Source organism: Bufo bufo, chromosome 2 (genome assembly GCF_905171765.1).
Source record: "Bufo bufo chromosome 2, aBufBuf1.1, whole genome shotgun sequence".
Taxonomy (NCBI): domain Eukaryota; kingdom Metazoa; phylum Chordata; class Amphibia; order Anura; family Bufonidae; genus Bufo; species Bufo bufo.
The window spans coordinates 118,087,103-118,104,764 of NC_053390.1; the positions used below are offsets into that span (position 1 = coordinate 118,087,103).

General features: G+C 39.5%; 1 protein-coding gene across 1 annotated transcript in view; it reads right to left on the reverse strand.

Annotated features, from left to right (window-relative positions):
• Positions 1-3,009: 3,009 nt before the first annotated feature.
• Positions 3,010-17,662, reverse strand: part of MAP1B (microtubule associated protein 1B) — an 83,438-nt gene continuing 68,785 nt past the window's right edge. Inside the window, exons 4-7 of the mRNA XM_040421472.1 lie at positions 17,514-17,654; positions 10,603-16,468; positions 9,510-9,748; positions 3,010-8,394 (exon numbers count right to left, since the gene is read on the reverse strand). Coding sequence (XP_040277406.1) covers positions 8,239-8,394; positions 9,510-9,748; positions 10,603-16,468; positions 17,514-17,654 — 6,402 coding nt within the window. The 3' untranslated portion in view covers positions 3,010-8,238. The remainder of the gene's footprint in view (positions 8,395-9,509; positions 9,749-10,602; positions 16,469-17,513; positions 17,655-17,662) is intronic.

Below are 17,662 nucleotides of genomic sequence, written 5' to 3' on the forward strand. Positions count from 1 at the left end.
AGGTATTTTGGATGCACACACTTTTCACAGGGGATGTAGCTCTGATAATGTCACAGACTACCATACACCGTCTGCGGATGAAGTACAGTATATGTTAGTAATATGTATGAAATGCACACAAAGTAGATGTGGCGCAAATATTTAACTTCTCACAAAAATAGACTGTTTTCACATGTGGTACTGTATTTGAAACAGAGAGCCACGCACTATGGACACTAGATTTTGAACAGATTATTTATTTTGTCGCTAGACACACACATTTTTATTTTGACTTAATATATCCCCCAGTAATGAACAGAATATGGACACTAGATTATGCACAGATTATTTAGGTTGGCGCAACGGACACTCTTTTCAAATGTGATAGAGTATTTGTCACATGAATCCACAGTACATGGACAGTATATTTGGCACAAAACTGTTAAATTTGTCCCAAATAGAAATAATTATCTGCGGAATTACTGTATATATGGTTGCGGACTAAATTCACACACACATGAGACCCAAAATATTGAAATTTGTCCCAAATATAAATAATTCTCTGCTGAACTACTGTATATATGGTTGCGGCCTAAATTCACACACAGATGTGACCAAAACCAGTGAAATTTGTCACAAATAGAAATAAATCTAGGCTGAATTACTGTATATAACGGTTGCGGCCTAAATTCACGCACAGATGTGACCAAAACCAGTGAAATTTGTCACAAATAGAAATAGTTCTCTGGTGACTAACTGTATATATGGTTGCAGTCTAAATTCAGGCACAGAAGTCACCCAAACTAAGGATATTTGTCACAAATAGAAATAATTCTCTGGTGAATAACTGTATATATGGTTGCTGCCTAAATTCACACACAGATGTGACCAAAACTAGTGAAATGTGTCCCAAATAGAAATAAATCTAGGCTGAATTACTGTATATAACGGTTGCGGCCTAAATTCACACACAGATGAAACCCAAACTAGGGATTTTTGTCCCAAATAGAAAGAAGTCTCTGCTGAATTACTGTATATATCAGGGCTGGCCAAACCTGAGGCTCTCCAGCTGTTGCAAAACTACAACTCCCAGCATGCTCAGACAGCCTACAGCTATCAGTCTACAGCATGGCATGGTGGGAATTGTAGTTTTACAACAGCTGGAGAGCCGCAGGTTGGCCAGCTCTGGTATATATGGTTGTGGCCTAAATGCAGACACAGATGTGACCCAAACTAGTGAAATTTGTCCCAAAAAGAAATGATTCTAGGCTGGAATACTGTATATAACATTTGTGGAGTGAGTGCGCACACAGATGTGGCACAAATTAGGTTAATTTCCCCAGAAAAATACATTTCTATGATGGAGCGGTGTATATCTCACTAGCAGGCACACTCTAGTGAATAAGCCCCTTTTTAGAATTTCTGCTAAACACACTGCTTTCTGATGGTGTGCTGTAGATCTCACTGATATGTAATATTTATTTCTTTTGAAAGCTTTTTGGTACTGAACACAACGATTTTCCAGCCCTGCACTATCTGTCCCTTCCTGCAGACGCCAGTCCCTAATACTGCCGAATTTAACCCTTGTTAAAAAAAAAATTTAAAAAAATGCTGCACTGCTGTCAAACACACACTTTAGTCCTGAAGAGGACTGTTTTGTCTTTCAAGAGCTTTTTGGGAGTTCAATCGTTATATGCTATATGTCCCTGCCCACTGTCGGCTCTCCCTGACGCTGAATGATCCGAGCGCAGGACGTCGGCTCCTATATAAACTAGTACCACGTGTTCCGGCCAGCCAACCAGTGTAAGGCTTATAGCTAACATGGCTATGGCATTACACTGGAGGGAATTACTTACCTGAATGCTGATTGGATGCTTCAGGATGCTCAAAACGTGCGGGGCGGAGACTCGAGCAATGCGACGAGCACACGGGGTATTCGGCCGAGTACCGCCACGTGCCGAGCATAGCGATGCTCAAGCCGAACCGGTACTCGGCCAAGCATGCTCGCTCCTCACTACTAATTACCTATTTTAAAAAAATGGAAGGAAAAATGATAGATTATAAAAAGACCCATTTCTGTAGTCATTGTGTAATTCTACATTTTACTTGTAGGGATCTATGATGCTGTTTGGTCCTTAGAACCATTTTTGGACAAGGATTTGTAGCCATAATACTGACGATAAAACGCGGCCAAATTACAGCAGGTTCAATGAAGTCTTATACTTCAGAATGTGACTTATTCACTGGACTCTGTTGTGCTGAAATTTGGTGCAGGTCACAGAACCGCAAGACAAATGGAGGCAGGCGGTCTAAAGATGGTCACAGTGGCTGAAGCTGGATAATAAATTTGATGCACGGTTTAGACACTTTTGTCTAACTTTCTGCCACCTATTGGTTGGCTTACCTTGCAACAGAATTTTGTTCCTAAATTTTGGCTCAAAATGTCACATATTTAGCCACATCCCCTTTCTGAACAGTCACTCCCCTTTTCCATTAAGTTACGCCCTTTGTCAGGCTAGGCTCAGATAATTTCTCCACACCAAAATGGCACATCTTAAAGGGGTTATCCAACCCCTATAATGCCCAGGCCCCTCATACTGGTCATACTTACCCTGCTGGCACCCGCGTCGCTTCTAAAGCCCGGACGGCCGCTGCTGCATCTCCCTGTCATGTGGATCAAACCCCGCCTTCCCCCCGGCGGATGTTTGATCCGCTCGATGGGGAGATGTAGCGGTGGCCATGCAGGCCTCAGAAGCGTCACGGGTGTCGGGGAGTAGGGCAAGTATGACCAGTATAAGGGGCCCGGTTTGGGTAACCCCTTTAAGTGCAGTGGATTATTCTTTTTGGCTCATGTCTGCCACAATTGTGTTGAAAATGAGATGCTGCGAATTGTGCCAAATTTTGCCACAAATTAAGTTGGAATTCAAGGGGCATCCACAACATTAAACATGGGCTGATGTTCTTATAAAAGCCTAATGTGCAATGCAGAAAATGTCACATTCAGGTAAATAACACACAAGGAAATAGTACATTTGATCGTTTTTTATTTATTGAGGAACCAAGTTTGTTTCCTTTACATCAAATATCCTCAGTGAAAGTGGGGTATTGCACACAAATATCATAAAAGCACTACATATTACTTCACTGTAAACTAATGTTCTACATTAGATATGAATCGGTAGAATAGAGGTGATGCGGGATTATAAGACGATACCATACACAGCTGCAGACTGACACAAACACCATTCAGAACGAGAGAGGAGTGAGGACCTTCCCAGCCAGCCACAAGACTGATCCTGTCCAAGAGTTGGAAGATAGACCGCAGCATGCATACGTGTTAGCATTAGCATAGTTCATTGCTGCCAATTATTCCTTGTTATAATAGCCCAGTCTTGAGGGAATGTTACACCGGCTCCTTGGCATCCGAAGCCTGAAGCTATAGTAGTGCGGAGAAGCTTGTGTGAATCCTTTATATTCACTTCTTCTAGAATCACCCTTGTTAAACGTCTTATCCAAAACTATGAACAAAGCCTGTCAGCCATCGTATATTTCACTGAGGAGTTAGAAGTGTATATCTAGGTTTGTTCTTAGTATTTTGTTCAATTGCTATTGGAATAAAATGGTATGATGTAATAAGTCTTTAATGGGTATGCAAATAATCATATTCATCCCAGTCTATAGCATAGCTTCGTTGGATGGTCCTTAATGGTAAGGGTAGTGTCACTGGCCTGGAACTACCTAAATGTTATGTCTGTTATAAAGTAAAATGACAAATGCTATATCCAAGAATTCCAGTTGTTTCCTGGCACTGAACTTGTCAAGCACACAGTGAAACGCACCCTGGACATCAAGCTGTATGCACTGATGTGGGTAGCTCAAGATTAGTGTGAAGCTAGACCTACACACAGAAGACTGGTAGGCATTAATGCTGATGATACGCAGTTAGTCCCCTAAGGCCAGGTTCACATCTGAAGCATGCTGATCTGGCCCAAATGCCAGCTGACCAAAAACTGTTGCATGCAATGGTTATTGTCCTGCCTAAACCCAGCATTTATGCTGGAAAAGCATCTGGATCACAGTCTATGGGGATCCAGCAGAACATGGTCATATCTGGCAATGCCAGATAGCGGAGCACCAGTAGCCTGATCCTCAGCTGGACCAGACTACCGGATTCCAAACGCTACTGTGAACGTAGCCTAAAACAACACATTTTAGCATCCATAACACAGCTGCTACACCCAGAATCCCTGCGGTTCAGCTGAACCAAAATGAGTTCACCATAGAACCAAGTGGTGATCTAAGTATGGTTCTGTTGAACCATGAGATGTTCTTGTGGTGCGGCTGTAACATGGCTGTACTAGTACATACATCCGTTCTGCCTATATCACCAAACAAGAAAGCCATGTTCCTGTTTTCTGGTTGACTGAATGTTCTGTACAACCCTTCAGTCATCTCAGTGGTGTCATGATCACATACAACTAATCCCGTCCTCCAGGGGAGAACATGTGGTGGCTCCCACCATGTGCCAATGACAGGCCTAAAATAAGTTGCAGTATTAATCTATTTTCCTATGAGTAAAATCTGGACCATTTACATGAAACATCAGCTTTCATTCACTATCTTGTACCCCTTCATAATACAGTTACAAAGAATAAAACTCTACTTTTATCATCTGGAATGTGATCTATACATAGGAGACGTTATTGTCCTGCAATCACTCTGTATTCCTACAAAACATACAATACATTTGGTGGCATCAGAAAAAAAAAGTCTATTAATGTTCATAATTCTAATAGCCGTCTGTTGCTAATACCGAGAATATTTACACTGACACCTGTTTTAAGGATGCAAAGGATATTTTATGTGGCACAATTAGTTAAAGGCTAAGTAACATGAATTGACCAGTAAAGGCAAAAAGAGGAATCCTCTCTGGTGATTTCTTTTATAAAGTGAATACGTTGCCTTTTAATTCAGCATGCTCAGGAAATAAGTATGCACTGTACATTGAATGCAGGCGTGGTCACTTGTCACGAGTTTCCATCACTTACATGGCGTGTAATTACATAGTGCTCGAATAGCTTCCCTGAAAAGTTTTATTATGCTTCTGCTCCTACATGTTTGATTCAACAGGCTTTGAATTGTAGATTCTGCCCGTGAACAAGTCTTTTGACAGGTTTCCAGTTACCAATCCTTCTTGGCCAAGACTTGTCAAAGCACTTTGGGACCTCATGGTTTTGACTATTGTAAGCAACTCTCCATACTTGAAATGCTAGATCTCAACATACGGTATCATGTATTTAGTACATAAGTGAACCAATGCTACATTTTAAAAGGTTTATATTGAATTGAAAAAAAGCTTTCATCCAAATACAGCGCCATTCTTGTCTGGTACTACAACTCATCCACGTTGATGTGAATGTGGCTGATCTTCTATACCACACACAACCTACAGACCATAGTGGTGCTGTCTTTGGAATAAAGTAGTCATCTTTTTCTAATTTTTTACAATACTTTTAAGAACTGTAGATCCATTTCGATAAATATGTGCGTGCCAATAAGTAGCAGTTTGAATGTCTACCTGGTGGAACAAATCATGAACTTTTTGCATTTTAGGATGACCACAAACAGCTCTGTATGCCTCAGTTTTCACGCTCAGTTTTTTTTAATGCAGTTTTTGAAGCAAAAGCCAGGAGTAGATCATAAATGGACATGTTTAAAGGAAAGGCTGAATCTTCTCTTCTTCCTGAATACTTCCCTGGCTTTGGCTTCAGAGATTTCATCATAAAAACCTGAATGTGAAAATCCAGCTTAATCTGTATTTTGCTAGCAGAACCTCACATGCAAGTTGAAGGTACTTGCTTGACTAAGTGTTACAAGCAAGTTAATGAGATCTAATGGTAGGCCATATTTGATGAGCGAGGAGATATTGGGTGCGGCAACTCCGTTTTTACCATGACTTTTGTGTTTCCCCATGTAACATATAAATGGGCAGTGCAAGTGAACCCACCTGTAGGGCAGAATTAACTGTGTATGTTACATTCCAGTGCATTCCATTTACTTTATCCTTACCATCCAGTATTTAAAAAAAAGTTGATTCCTATGACCAGAATCTGTTCCAAAACAGCAAACTATTATATGATCTTACATACATAGCAAAGCAATAAATATCATTGCTTATTACAAAAAAAATGTCCTAATTCACAGCATTAACTGGACTAAACAAGTCCAAAACAGTACCAGACATAACAGTGCAAATAATATAGTATAAAATAAATATATGACAAATTATAACACAAAAACACATCAATTCAGTGGCATCACAAATCGTGAATAGGACAGTGCATTTAAATAACTTAAAGCATTGATTTATCCAATAAAATCTTTACGTTTCGATACCTTCGCTGATAAAGCTGCAGTCATGGTCTTGTCATGTGTATAAGCAAAAGCCATAAGATGCACTCCCAACCCATGCACTGTAGGAAGCAACCACCTACCACTTCATGTGACAATGTTTATGAGAAAGTAGCCCATCAAAAGCAATGGCCACAATCTGAAGCCCTCCAGATGTTGCAGACCTACTCCCAGCATGACCTGACAGTTTATGGCTGGGAATTGTAGTTTTGCAAAGAGCTACAGTTCAGTGACCAGTGCTCATAAGAATGAGGCAAATTCATATAACCTCCTCAACTGACTGCGATTAAAGGGGATGTCTAGATTTTTTTTTTTAAAAGGCTCTGTTTTCAAAGAAACAGTTCCACCCTTGTCCATGGGACGTGCTTGGCATTGCAGCTCTGCCACAGTGAAAAGAACAGCCATAAGATGCAATACCAGACCAAGCCCATGGACAAACGTAGCAATAAAATAAATGGATCCTTGTTTTCTGATCTTGGACAAATCCTTTTGTTCTGTAGATAAAACGAATTCAGCGTCAATGATACCTGGAAGAATTATATGCAATGTCTTTGCCATCCACTAATATTCAATACTGGGAGTAAAGGTTTGTACCAGGTATAAGAAGAATAAGAAGAAAAAACTACCAGTAACCACTCTTAAAATCTGAAATTTTCCTTTCCTTACTCCTCTAAAAGGAATGTCATACAGCCAAGGCAAGCAAATAAATCTGCTTGTGAAATCAAAAACCTAAATGAAGTTTGTAGTTTATAAATATTAAAAAGGGGTCTGTACATCGTCCAGGAAATCTACGTAAAAACAAAGGTAACATGGGAAGGTCGGGCCAACAAGGATCAAAAGAAAAGGACCACTGAATCTTCAACTTGCCTGGCAAAGCAATCATCAGACACTCATATTGTGTATTAACGCAGTAGAATAATGGTCGCCCTGGTGTGTTCCGTCAGCGAAGCAATTGCCACCCTGCAAAGCATGCACACACTTCTGAATTGACGACCTTGCATACTTTTGTACACTTGCTGACTGAAGTTAAAAAATAAGTGCATTAAGTATATTTGTACATTCAAGTCACTTCCTAAGGCAAATTAGCTACCAAATGTACTCCCGAGTGCTTTGGTTTTTTGCTTCTGTGTACCGACTGTGATTCACAATGTGCGAAATGTTGAGATTTGGTAAGATGAATTTAGCGGGAGTATGCCTCAGACACAATGCTTTTTTTTCTTCCACCCTGTACAGGTATGTTTATCATGGCATGACTATAGCAGGTATACTACTAACACATATAACCAATATTAGAAGTGGTTGGGCCGTTGAATTTTTTTTTGTTTTGTTTCATTTTTTTTGCCAATTTTAGCACCTGTTTTGAAGGAAGGAGGGAACAAAACTCAGGCCCTGTTACAATAAGACACCAAACACTGATAGTAACCAACTGTCCTCCTGCCTCCAATTTGCAGATCCCTAGTTGTGTACCTGCAAATGACAATGTATAACAAAAATGTATGTAGAAATTAGCCCATCAGTACTGACGGAGAGATGCCACAGTCATGAGCCATCGCACAGGTCCTTCTTCTCCAGGTCTCTCTTACTGTCTTGAAGAAAAAGTTCCCATCCTGGACTAAGCTGAATGAATGTGTAAAAGAGCATGTCCTACAAACCTGTATATTAAACCTGGACAGCAGAGCTTGCAGTGACGTGAGCTTTATAGTTTGCCATGGAGATAATATATTACTGACATCTGTGTCGCTGTGACACAGGCTAGCAGTGGGCAAGATATAGTTCTGAAGGTAGTTCTAATCTGTGGGTGACATTTCTGGTAATCACTGTGTTAGGGTAAAGGAGTGGGCAGTGATCTCACAGTTCAATTTTGCATGCTGGGAAGGATTCATCTTGCATAACGACCGTGCTGCTACTCGCTAGTACCATAATATTAAGGTCCTGTTGTTTTTCATGTGTCTCCTGGTACCATTCTCGCATCACTTCTGAATCGTGAGTTGGGATAAGTGTGACCTGCAATCATAGGAAATCAGTAGATAGTCATACTGTAATCAAACTTTCAGATTGGTTCTACATTACCTGAGAGATTTTCCACCCTTCCCCTTCCTGCATAAAACATATATCCATAGAGGAGGTTTGTGGAACTGCTTGGTCCCATCCGTTTTGTTATAGGGTGATAACATTTGTGCAGATTCGCTTCTATCAGAGGGACTGTCAAATTGGCCAAAGAGAAAGAAACACCAGGCCTGGGTGGTAAAAGCAGCACCATAATGGGGGCCCATTTTGATGTTCACTATGTGTAACCCTCTCTTATGTAAGCCACTGAACACCACAACCCCATTAAAAAAGTACCATGCATGTAAGGCTGATGCTGAACTACTTCTGCTTACTGACAAAAATCCATGGCATTTTCCTGCAGGTGCCACTAGGTGGAGCTCAGTGCAAGGATAATCAGCTTCTGTTTAGTTCACTGGCAGCTGTATAAATTCCTATGCACTCAGCTCCCCCTAGTGGTGGGTGCAAAAAGCCTGTTTTATAATACCACACAAACATACGATGTATGAGGGATGTTTATAATGCACCTGCTCCAGTTTTTCCAATATAAAAGTCAGAGAAGGTGGATGAGAGCTTGGCTTTCTTAATTAAAACATTTCTCAACAAATAAAGAAAATAGCAAATTTGTCAGAAATTTCAATGAGAGACCCATAAAAAGTTATGCTATGGAGCTCTGGGTACATCTCTGCACCAAGGTACCTTCATTCTCGGTGGGGCCTCAGAGGTCAGAAAAATTTATTTTTTTCCTTTCTGATATATGGAGATAATAGAATAATCTACATCAACCAAAGAACTTAAAATCTATACATGGCTGTTATTACAGACTTGAGCTGGAACAGATTACGGTGTTCAATCAATATACAATAATTATCAGACAGCAACAAAAAACTTGTTGCTGTCAGAACAATGTTAAATTTACAGCCATCAGCAACACAAAGCTAAATATTCTGATCTTGCCATTTCTACTTTTATACCAGTCAGCTACTGTTAGCTGTAAAGTTATAGTATTGAATGTGAAGCAAGTTAACAATGCGTTTCAGAGCATCACCAGCTATTATAAAACCATACTATACCTGCATATTGCTTCCCCACTGAGATTTTCCTTCCAGAAGAGCATCTAGGACAGCCCGGCTTGGTTCTCCAGCTGCAGGATCATTTCCACTCACTACATAATATGAGGATCGCACTCGTTTGAAAAACTCCACATCAACATTTTTGTTGCTGCTGTGATTCGGTATATATACCAGGTCGAGGTACACTGGAGGTCCTGGGGGCACTGCGGCTGATTTTGTTGTCTTGGTAGCTCCACTTCCTGGAAATATAATACAGATAAAACAAAGTGTGAGACAGTAGTTTTTAAACAATATAAAAATTTCTTCATCTGACATCTTAGTAAAACAAAGCCAGTGTGTGATTCAATCAGATTTTCAAAAAGGTCGTATATTCTTATGTAAAAAAAAATATAAAATGAAACCATAGTTACGTTTTTGGAACTCGCAGGCTGTATTCAAATGTGGATTTGAAAAATTAAAATGAAAGATTTTCTGTATGGAAGTATACATAAAAAAAACAGTTTTTTTTATTTTTTCAAGATTTCCACTTTGTCGCAGTCAATGAAAGAAATCATTAATTAAAAGGTTTTTCAGGTTTAAAAAACATGGCTGTTTTTCCCCAAAAACAGTGTCAAATTGTCTCCAGTACTGCATTTCAGCTTCTTTGGAATTAATCGGCTGAGCAGTAATACCATATACAACCTATGGACAGCTGTTGCACTGTTTTTGAAAGGTAGTTATGTTTTTCTAATTCAGGACGAGCCCTTTAACATTGTGGCTGAAAAACTGAAACACAACCTTACACATCATCCAGTTATGCTGCTTTTTGCATCACTACTGTTCAGTTTACATTCCTGACTTTGCTATGGGTTTCTATATATTTCTAATTTTATCCCTGGTAGTAAGGTTAAGCAACTCTATTTTAATGCATTCATTTTTTATTGCGGACCAATATGGCAATGATTTTGAAATACAAAATACATGGGTTTCTAATCCTGGAAGAATGAAAGCTGCTGAGTGATTGCATAACAATAAAAAAAATTGTTAAATGAGCACATTTTGTTATTATGAAAATGCCCAATATGCCCAACTACAAGAAAAACACGTCATTTACCTGTAGATCCAGTTTTAGTTGATTTTGTTGCATTTGTATTAGTTGCATTCTTGGTTTCTTTATCTTTCTCTTCTACCTTTGCTGATTTGGGGTCGGTAATTGAACCACTTTTTGGACCCTTCTCTACTGAATCTTTCTTTTTTGGAGCAACAGTCTTGGAACTTTTCTCCAAACTTTCTTTGATTGGCCCAGGTTTTGGTGAAGTAGCTAAAATCTTAGATTTGCTATCAGTTTTTCTGGCTGGAGAAGATGATTTGGTTTTTCCTCCTACTTTCTTGGTTTTTCCTTTTTCTTTGATATCTTTTTTCAAGGGCTTACCTAAATTCTGGTCAACAGGCATAGTTTCTGGATCCATCATTGAGACATCTGGGTGCCTAGGAGAAGGGCTTGGGTCCTGCATGGGAATTGGAGGCGGGTCCATATGTTTATAAGTTACAGTTTTATCAGTAGGGATAGTCTCAGATTCATCTTCAGAATCTATGTTTGCATCTGCTGTTATGGAAGGACATTCTTCAGTTTCTGGTGGGACATCTGAATCTGTCTGAGATGGGGCTGATTCACTAACTGAGGTTGGAGGAGTCTCATCACATTGACGCCCTTTCTGTTTTCCTCCTGAAGGTGGCTGGCCTCCTCCAAGTTGAGTTACTGGCTTGTCTTGCTCCTGAGTTTGCTCTTCACTTGCAAACCATTCTAATGGATTTGGGTTAATGAAAGACGGTGACAGCTCTGTTTTGGGGTGTTTATACTCACATGCAGAAACAAGACATAAATCAACTTCTTGTCGGTTCTCAGCAAAAGGTGACTTGTCAGATATGGAAAATCTATCATTCATTTCACTAGAATAGCTATAAACCTCACATTTGTTACTTCTGTCATCTAAATCTGCTGAATAAGCAAATGGATTTGTATTATGTAAAAATGGGGGTTCTTTTACTGCCCTGGCCTGATAACTAAATGACTCTTCAGAAGAAATTGGTAGAGATGAGGCTATTGAGCCATAATCCATTGAAAGATCATTTTTGGTAGATGACGGCTCATCTACACCAGGGGACTGTCTCAATGATGATGGAGTTGGTGTTAAGGGAGAAACATCTGTTTCAGGAGAGAGCTTTCCTTGCATAAAATATTCCTGCTCAAGTATTGGTGGTGAGTAAAGTGGCAAATCTGAATTTTGAATTACATCTTTTAATGAGTCTTCTTCTTTCAAAGGAGAACCTGTTTGTGAAGGTGTGTGTCCAGAGGAAGTGGATGGTGATGCCTCCACCTGGGATTCAGCTGCTGCTTTTTCTTGCTTTTTGTCTGCAGTATAATATCCGTTGTCTGTTGAAATTTTATTACCAAAGTAAGAGTCATGTTGGTCAGATGGACTATAATCTACTTCAGTTGGTCCATTTTCTGATATATGGAGCACACTAGAAGCTAATGCAGGGTGTTCTGGTGATTGTCTACTAAAGTCCATGGCAAAAGATTGCTCTGGTGATTCTTGACTGAACTCCATGGTTGATTGCTCTGGTGATCTTTGTTCTTGGAGTAAGGATGTGGATTTTCCTGTTCTAGGTGAGAAATCAGGTGGAGATATAGACATTGGACGGGGACATTCCTCCCTAGATGGTGATATTTCTGTTTCTTGAAATGTGGTGGGTGTCTGAACAACAGAGACCGATAAGGAGTCATCTACTTCTGTGGAGTGTGGGGACCCAACTTCAGCATGAAGAGAAGGGGAAACATCATCTGTAGTTGGTTCTGGGAATGAATTGGTAGCAACAGAAGCTGTGGAAACTGACGCAACACCTTCTATGTGAGAGTAAGTGTCTTCTGCAACATTTTCATCTACTGGAGTGGCAGATTTATCAGAGGCAGTGCCTTCAGAAATAGACATCTTTGTGTCCTCCTTAAACAAAATGAATGGGTTAGTGCTTATCTGGGTGGGAGACAATTCTCCTACAATTTTCCCACCATTAGATGTCATACTTCTAGTTTCAAAACTACCAGTTTCTATACCAAATGCTTTACTTGACAAAAGATCATGCTTCTCTTGTAGAGCATCAGGACTAATCTGAGAGGAAGAATGTCCATTGTCACCAACAATAGCTTGTCCAGGAGATGACTTAACATTACAGGTCAAGAATATGTCATAGGGTGTTTCTGATCCAATTAATGGAGGGCTGCGTAATGGGGATAGAACTTTTTCAATTGGAGATTCAGAATCAGGCACTGGCTCATCCATGGGACTTATTCTAGGGCTTTCACTCTTTTCTTTATCAGCACAGAATTCAAACACAACATGGACAGATGACTTCTCTATATTCTCTGTCGAAAGGTTTGCACTTTTTTCCTCTGTTGGTGACTGGTAGTAAGGTGTGTGACCAGCACTTCCAGCAGCAGATGGAGAAGGAGACGCTACCTCCAAGGTTTTATCATCTGGACTCGGACATTGTTCTGTTACTTCTTGCACTTCATCATGCAAAGGCGGTAAGATGCCTAATTCAGAAGTTTTAATTTCATTAGGGGTAAGGTCAAAATTAACACTTCGTTCACTTAATGGTGTTTTAGAAATTGGTGATGGAGGTGCCGGACTCTTACTTGGACTTAGATTTTCTCCCAGCTCATAATCATCTTGTATTTCTAGATTTGCAGGACTTTTTGCATCAGTGTTTCCATACATATAAGCTTCACGTAGTGCTGATTTGGAGAATTTATCTTCTTCGAGAGATGAAGGTGGTGAGATTGTTGAAGCTGAAGCATTGTATTCCTTGCCATCAGTAGCATCAGTTTTCGAAACATCAGACAAACTATTCAATGCATTGAGTATTGGGGATACCCTTGTTTTGTCATATTCCTGGGAACACAAAATTGCTTCATATTTAGTGATGTTGACATATTCTTGAGATGGTGATTCACTTTCCTCATTGTTTGTCTCATCGCTCATTATATCTCTTGGTGTTGACATATCATCCATTGGAGTTGGTTCACTAGATATTTCAATGGTTGAATGAGTAAACCCTGAAGTGGCAGTAAATTCCTCTGGTTGATCTCTGTTTTCTTCGTCAGATACAGTTGCTTCACTCTCAGAACCTCCAGGTAATGTCTCATCATGAATAGAAGCTCCTGGTTCTACAGCAGGTGACTGGGGTTCAGATGTCTTGGATGGTGTAGAAGACAAGATATATTTATCATCAGTGTCACTAACAACTTCAAATTTGTCTTTTGTTGCAGTAATATAGTGGCATTCCTGATCACCATATTTTGCGTCATCTGTTCTGTCTTCATCTGCTTCTTCTTCTTCAGTTTCCTCTATATCTTCCTCTGCTTGTTCATCTGCTGCCTCGGAATCAGCAAAGTCCTCATGACTATCATGCTTGCCTTTCAAATGTTGGAATGCATCTGTATCAGCCTCTTCCTCAGTTTCATCAGTTTCAGCTAACTCAAAGCCTGGGTGTTCACCAAGTGAAGCTCTCTCTTCAATATCTTCCACTTGTTCCTCAACCTCTTCTGTCTCTGCTTTTTCTTCATAGTCACCAGCTTCTGATGATTCCTCAAGCCCAGTCCCCTCATCCTCATATTTGTCATTTTCATCTCCTCTGTGTTTATCAATGATTTCTAATTCATCTGGAGTCTGTTCACATTCACCTTCTGTAGTAGTTATTCCTTCATCTGGTGAATCTGCAGGTTTTTCAGTGCTAGCATCATCTTTTTTGATAGTATAAGAGTCAGTCTGTACGATAACTGCTTCATCTGTAGGAGACAGTGCCTGTAAGAGAGTTCTCCCTTCATTGAATTTGCCTTCTTCATCTTTAAGGTCCTCAAAGTCTTTTGTTAAATCTTCAGGGGAAGACATAAGGGATCTTTGTGAAACTAGATCTACTATATTTTCAGCAGCTTTAGCGGAGGCTTGAACAGATGCTGCTGCTGCTGCTGCTCCTGCTGCAGCTACTGCTGCTGTAGCTGCAACAGCTCCTGCAGCTGCCAGTGTCTTCTTCTCAGTCACTTTCTTTATTACTTTTGTCTTTTCTTTCATCTTGGTTGTAGAGGCTGCTTCTTTTTTAGTAGGTTCCTCTTTCTTTAGTATTTTTCCTTTAGCAGCAGGCTTTTTAGCATCAGGAGTTGCTGACACTTTCTTTGTTTCTTTAGAAGGTTTCTTGGTTTCTATTTTTGCATCCTTCTCATCCTTCTTCTCTTTATCATCTTTCTTTACTACTTTTTTCAAGTCTTTCTGAGGAGTTTCCCTTTTTACATCTTTTTTAACCTCCTTTTTCTCCTCCTTCTTTACTTCTTTCTTAACCTCTTTTTTAACTTTATCGTCCTTAACTTCCCTTTTCAGCTTGTCTACCTTAATATCTTTTTTAGGTTTTTCTTCCTTAACTTTAACCTCTTTCTTAGGTGTGTCTTCTTTAATTTCCTTCTTCAGTTTATCTTCCCTTTTAGCTGGCGTTTTATCTTCTTTCTTTGATGCTTCTTTCTTTACATCATCAGATTTTGCTTTTATTTCTTTTTTGACAGCTTTTTCCTTTATGACTTTAGGCTTCACGTCAGCTTTTACTTTGTCCACATTTTCAGATTTTATTATTGATTCTTCTTGGTTTGTTGAGGATTTAGTCTCATTTCTTACAAGCTTTTTAGCAGACATTTTCTCCTTGTCCTCCTTTTCAGCTTGTTCGGGGTGGCTGACTTTTACTGCTTCAGAATACTCTTCTTTTGATTCTTTTTTCACTGGTTTGCTGGGGGTAGTTTTTGTGGATTTTAGACTTTCTTTGCTTTCTGCTCTCTGCTTCATCTTTGCCTGCTTTACTGCAGGGCTTGAAACATTGTCACTTAGGTCCTTCTGTGTAATGACAGGTTGCTTTAAAAAGTCCAGATGTTTGAGCTTTTCAAGGCCTTCAAGTATTTGGTATTGTGTTGTATTTCCTGGAAACAAAACTCTCACTATTTTCTCTGAAGGATTTGATGGATGCCATACAATAAGAGAGGAAATTGAAGTTAAATAATTTATAGGGACATCAACTTCTTGACCATTAGGTAAGACAAGGCCAGCTTTTTCTTTATTACTACCTGACCATTGCTGCATAAAATATTGAGTCTCTTTGCTTGCCTTTAATGGATTCAATACATACATCTCAAGCTTTCCTACACCCATTTTTTGAAACAAGATAATGGGTTCAATAGAGTTTCCTACATTTCTGAACAGAGGTTCTGGTTTCATAGACAATTTACTTAAGTACTGAAGTGTAAAATTAGCCTCTTCTATGCTTCTTCTTATTTTAAAGTTGGGTTCTGGATTTTTTACATTGTCTGGGACGTTTAGAAACACAACTCCAAGGTCTGGAGAGATAAGGTTTTTCATCCAATCACTGTTGGCTGTTGACCCTTGAGACTGTTCCTCTTCAAGCTCGGATATTTTTCTTTGAAGCATACTATTGATACCAGGCAGATTGTCATCTCCAATGTGGGTGAGCAATATTGAATCCACCCTATCTAGATGTCTAATGAGTTTCCAAAAGCAAGATTTTCTCTCAGATCCACCATTTATAAGCATGTTAAATCCATTTACTGCAAACAAAGCTGAGTCTCCTTTTCCTCCAGGGAAAATATAGCAACATGGCTTTGAAAGTTTCAGAAAGCCGCCAGATGTGGGTGGTTCTAAAATGTCAAAAGGTGACGGTATTTCTACAGATTCTGATAGATATTCAGTAAATTCAGAAAGTCCTTCCATTTCAGGCAAAACTGAAGATGAGTTGAGTTTGATATTGATGAAGTCTTGAAGATTGTGTCTCTCTAGATTAGAATTTTTCCAATGTCCTTCTTCAGGACAAAAAAGTGTAAGGCTTGCTTTATTTGCTGGATGTGTATTGCTCAAAAGTTCACCAATCTAGATGCAGAAAACAGAAATATATATAGTAAGAAGTGATGGAGTAAAACAGATGATGATCCTAAAAATAATTCAGGTAAAATGTGGAGGAAACTTTCTTGTTGCACTGAAAAATGATAGATTCTATGCTATGGGCAACTAATTCATGTTTTTTTCTGCACTGCTTTCCTTGAGGCCTTATGTATTTATAGTTCTGAAAACCTTGCATACAGTATGTCAAATGGACATTGATCCATGATCTACTATAAATGACTAAAGGAGACACCCAACCTGAACAAAATATTATAACTGACCCTAAATGTAGTTAAAAGGGTTTCCTTAAGAAAGGCGATAAATGTATGATATTTGGGAGCCCCACTGCTGGTATCTCCACAATCACAATAAGGATCCCAATATATATATATATATATATATATATATAATTTGGACACATGAATGTTGTGTTCCCGTGGCCGTATTGCGGCCCGCATACCGTGGGTTCGCAATACACGGGCACCGGCCCGTGTGCACTTCGCATCACTTGAATGGGTCCTCAATCACGGAGATGTGGAACAGAAGCAAGGATCGGAACCCCATGGAAGCACTATGGAGTGCTTCCGTGGTGTTTCTGTCCGTGCCTCTGCAACGCGAAAGAAAATCGAACTTGTTCTATTTTTTTGTGGCGCGGCGGATCACGCAGCCATTCAAGTTGAATGGGTCTCGATCTGTCCCGGCCGCCGCACGGACATTGCCCGTGCATTGGGGACCGCGAATTGCAGTCCCCAATGCACATAATGGATGCACAACGTTTGTGTGCAAGAGGCCTAATTTGTTTTATTAAATAGTAATAACAAAGTTGTACTTTTAACTGTTTATTCCTTGATTATAACCTGTAATTATATATAGTTCATTCTCTTTGATGGAGAGATTATTCTTGCTAATCTTATTACTCATATTTGAAGGTAATGGATAATGAATGCAATTTCTCATTTAATAAAGATTTATGGATTAGCAATCCAGCAAAGAACAGGATATTGCTTATTACATCTCATGATGACTCTCATACCTCCTGATCTGTGAAGATCTCTATGAAGCTTTGGAATGAGAAAGATCCAGACTGAAGAATAAGTTCTCCTGTATTTTCAAAGCACTGTCCAGTCAGAACTAAAAGTTTGTGTCTTGCGGCATCTGTGATCATCAAGCGTACCTAAAGAT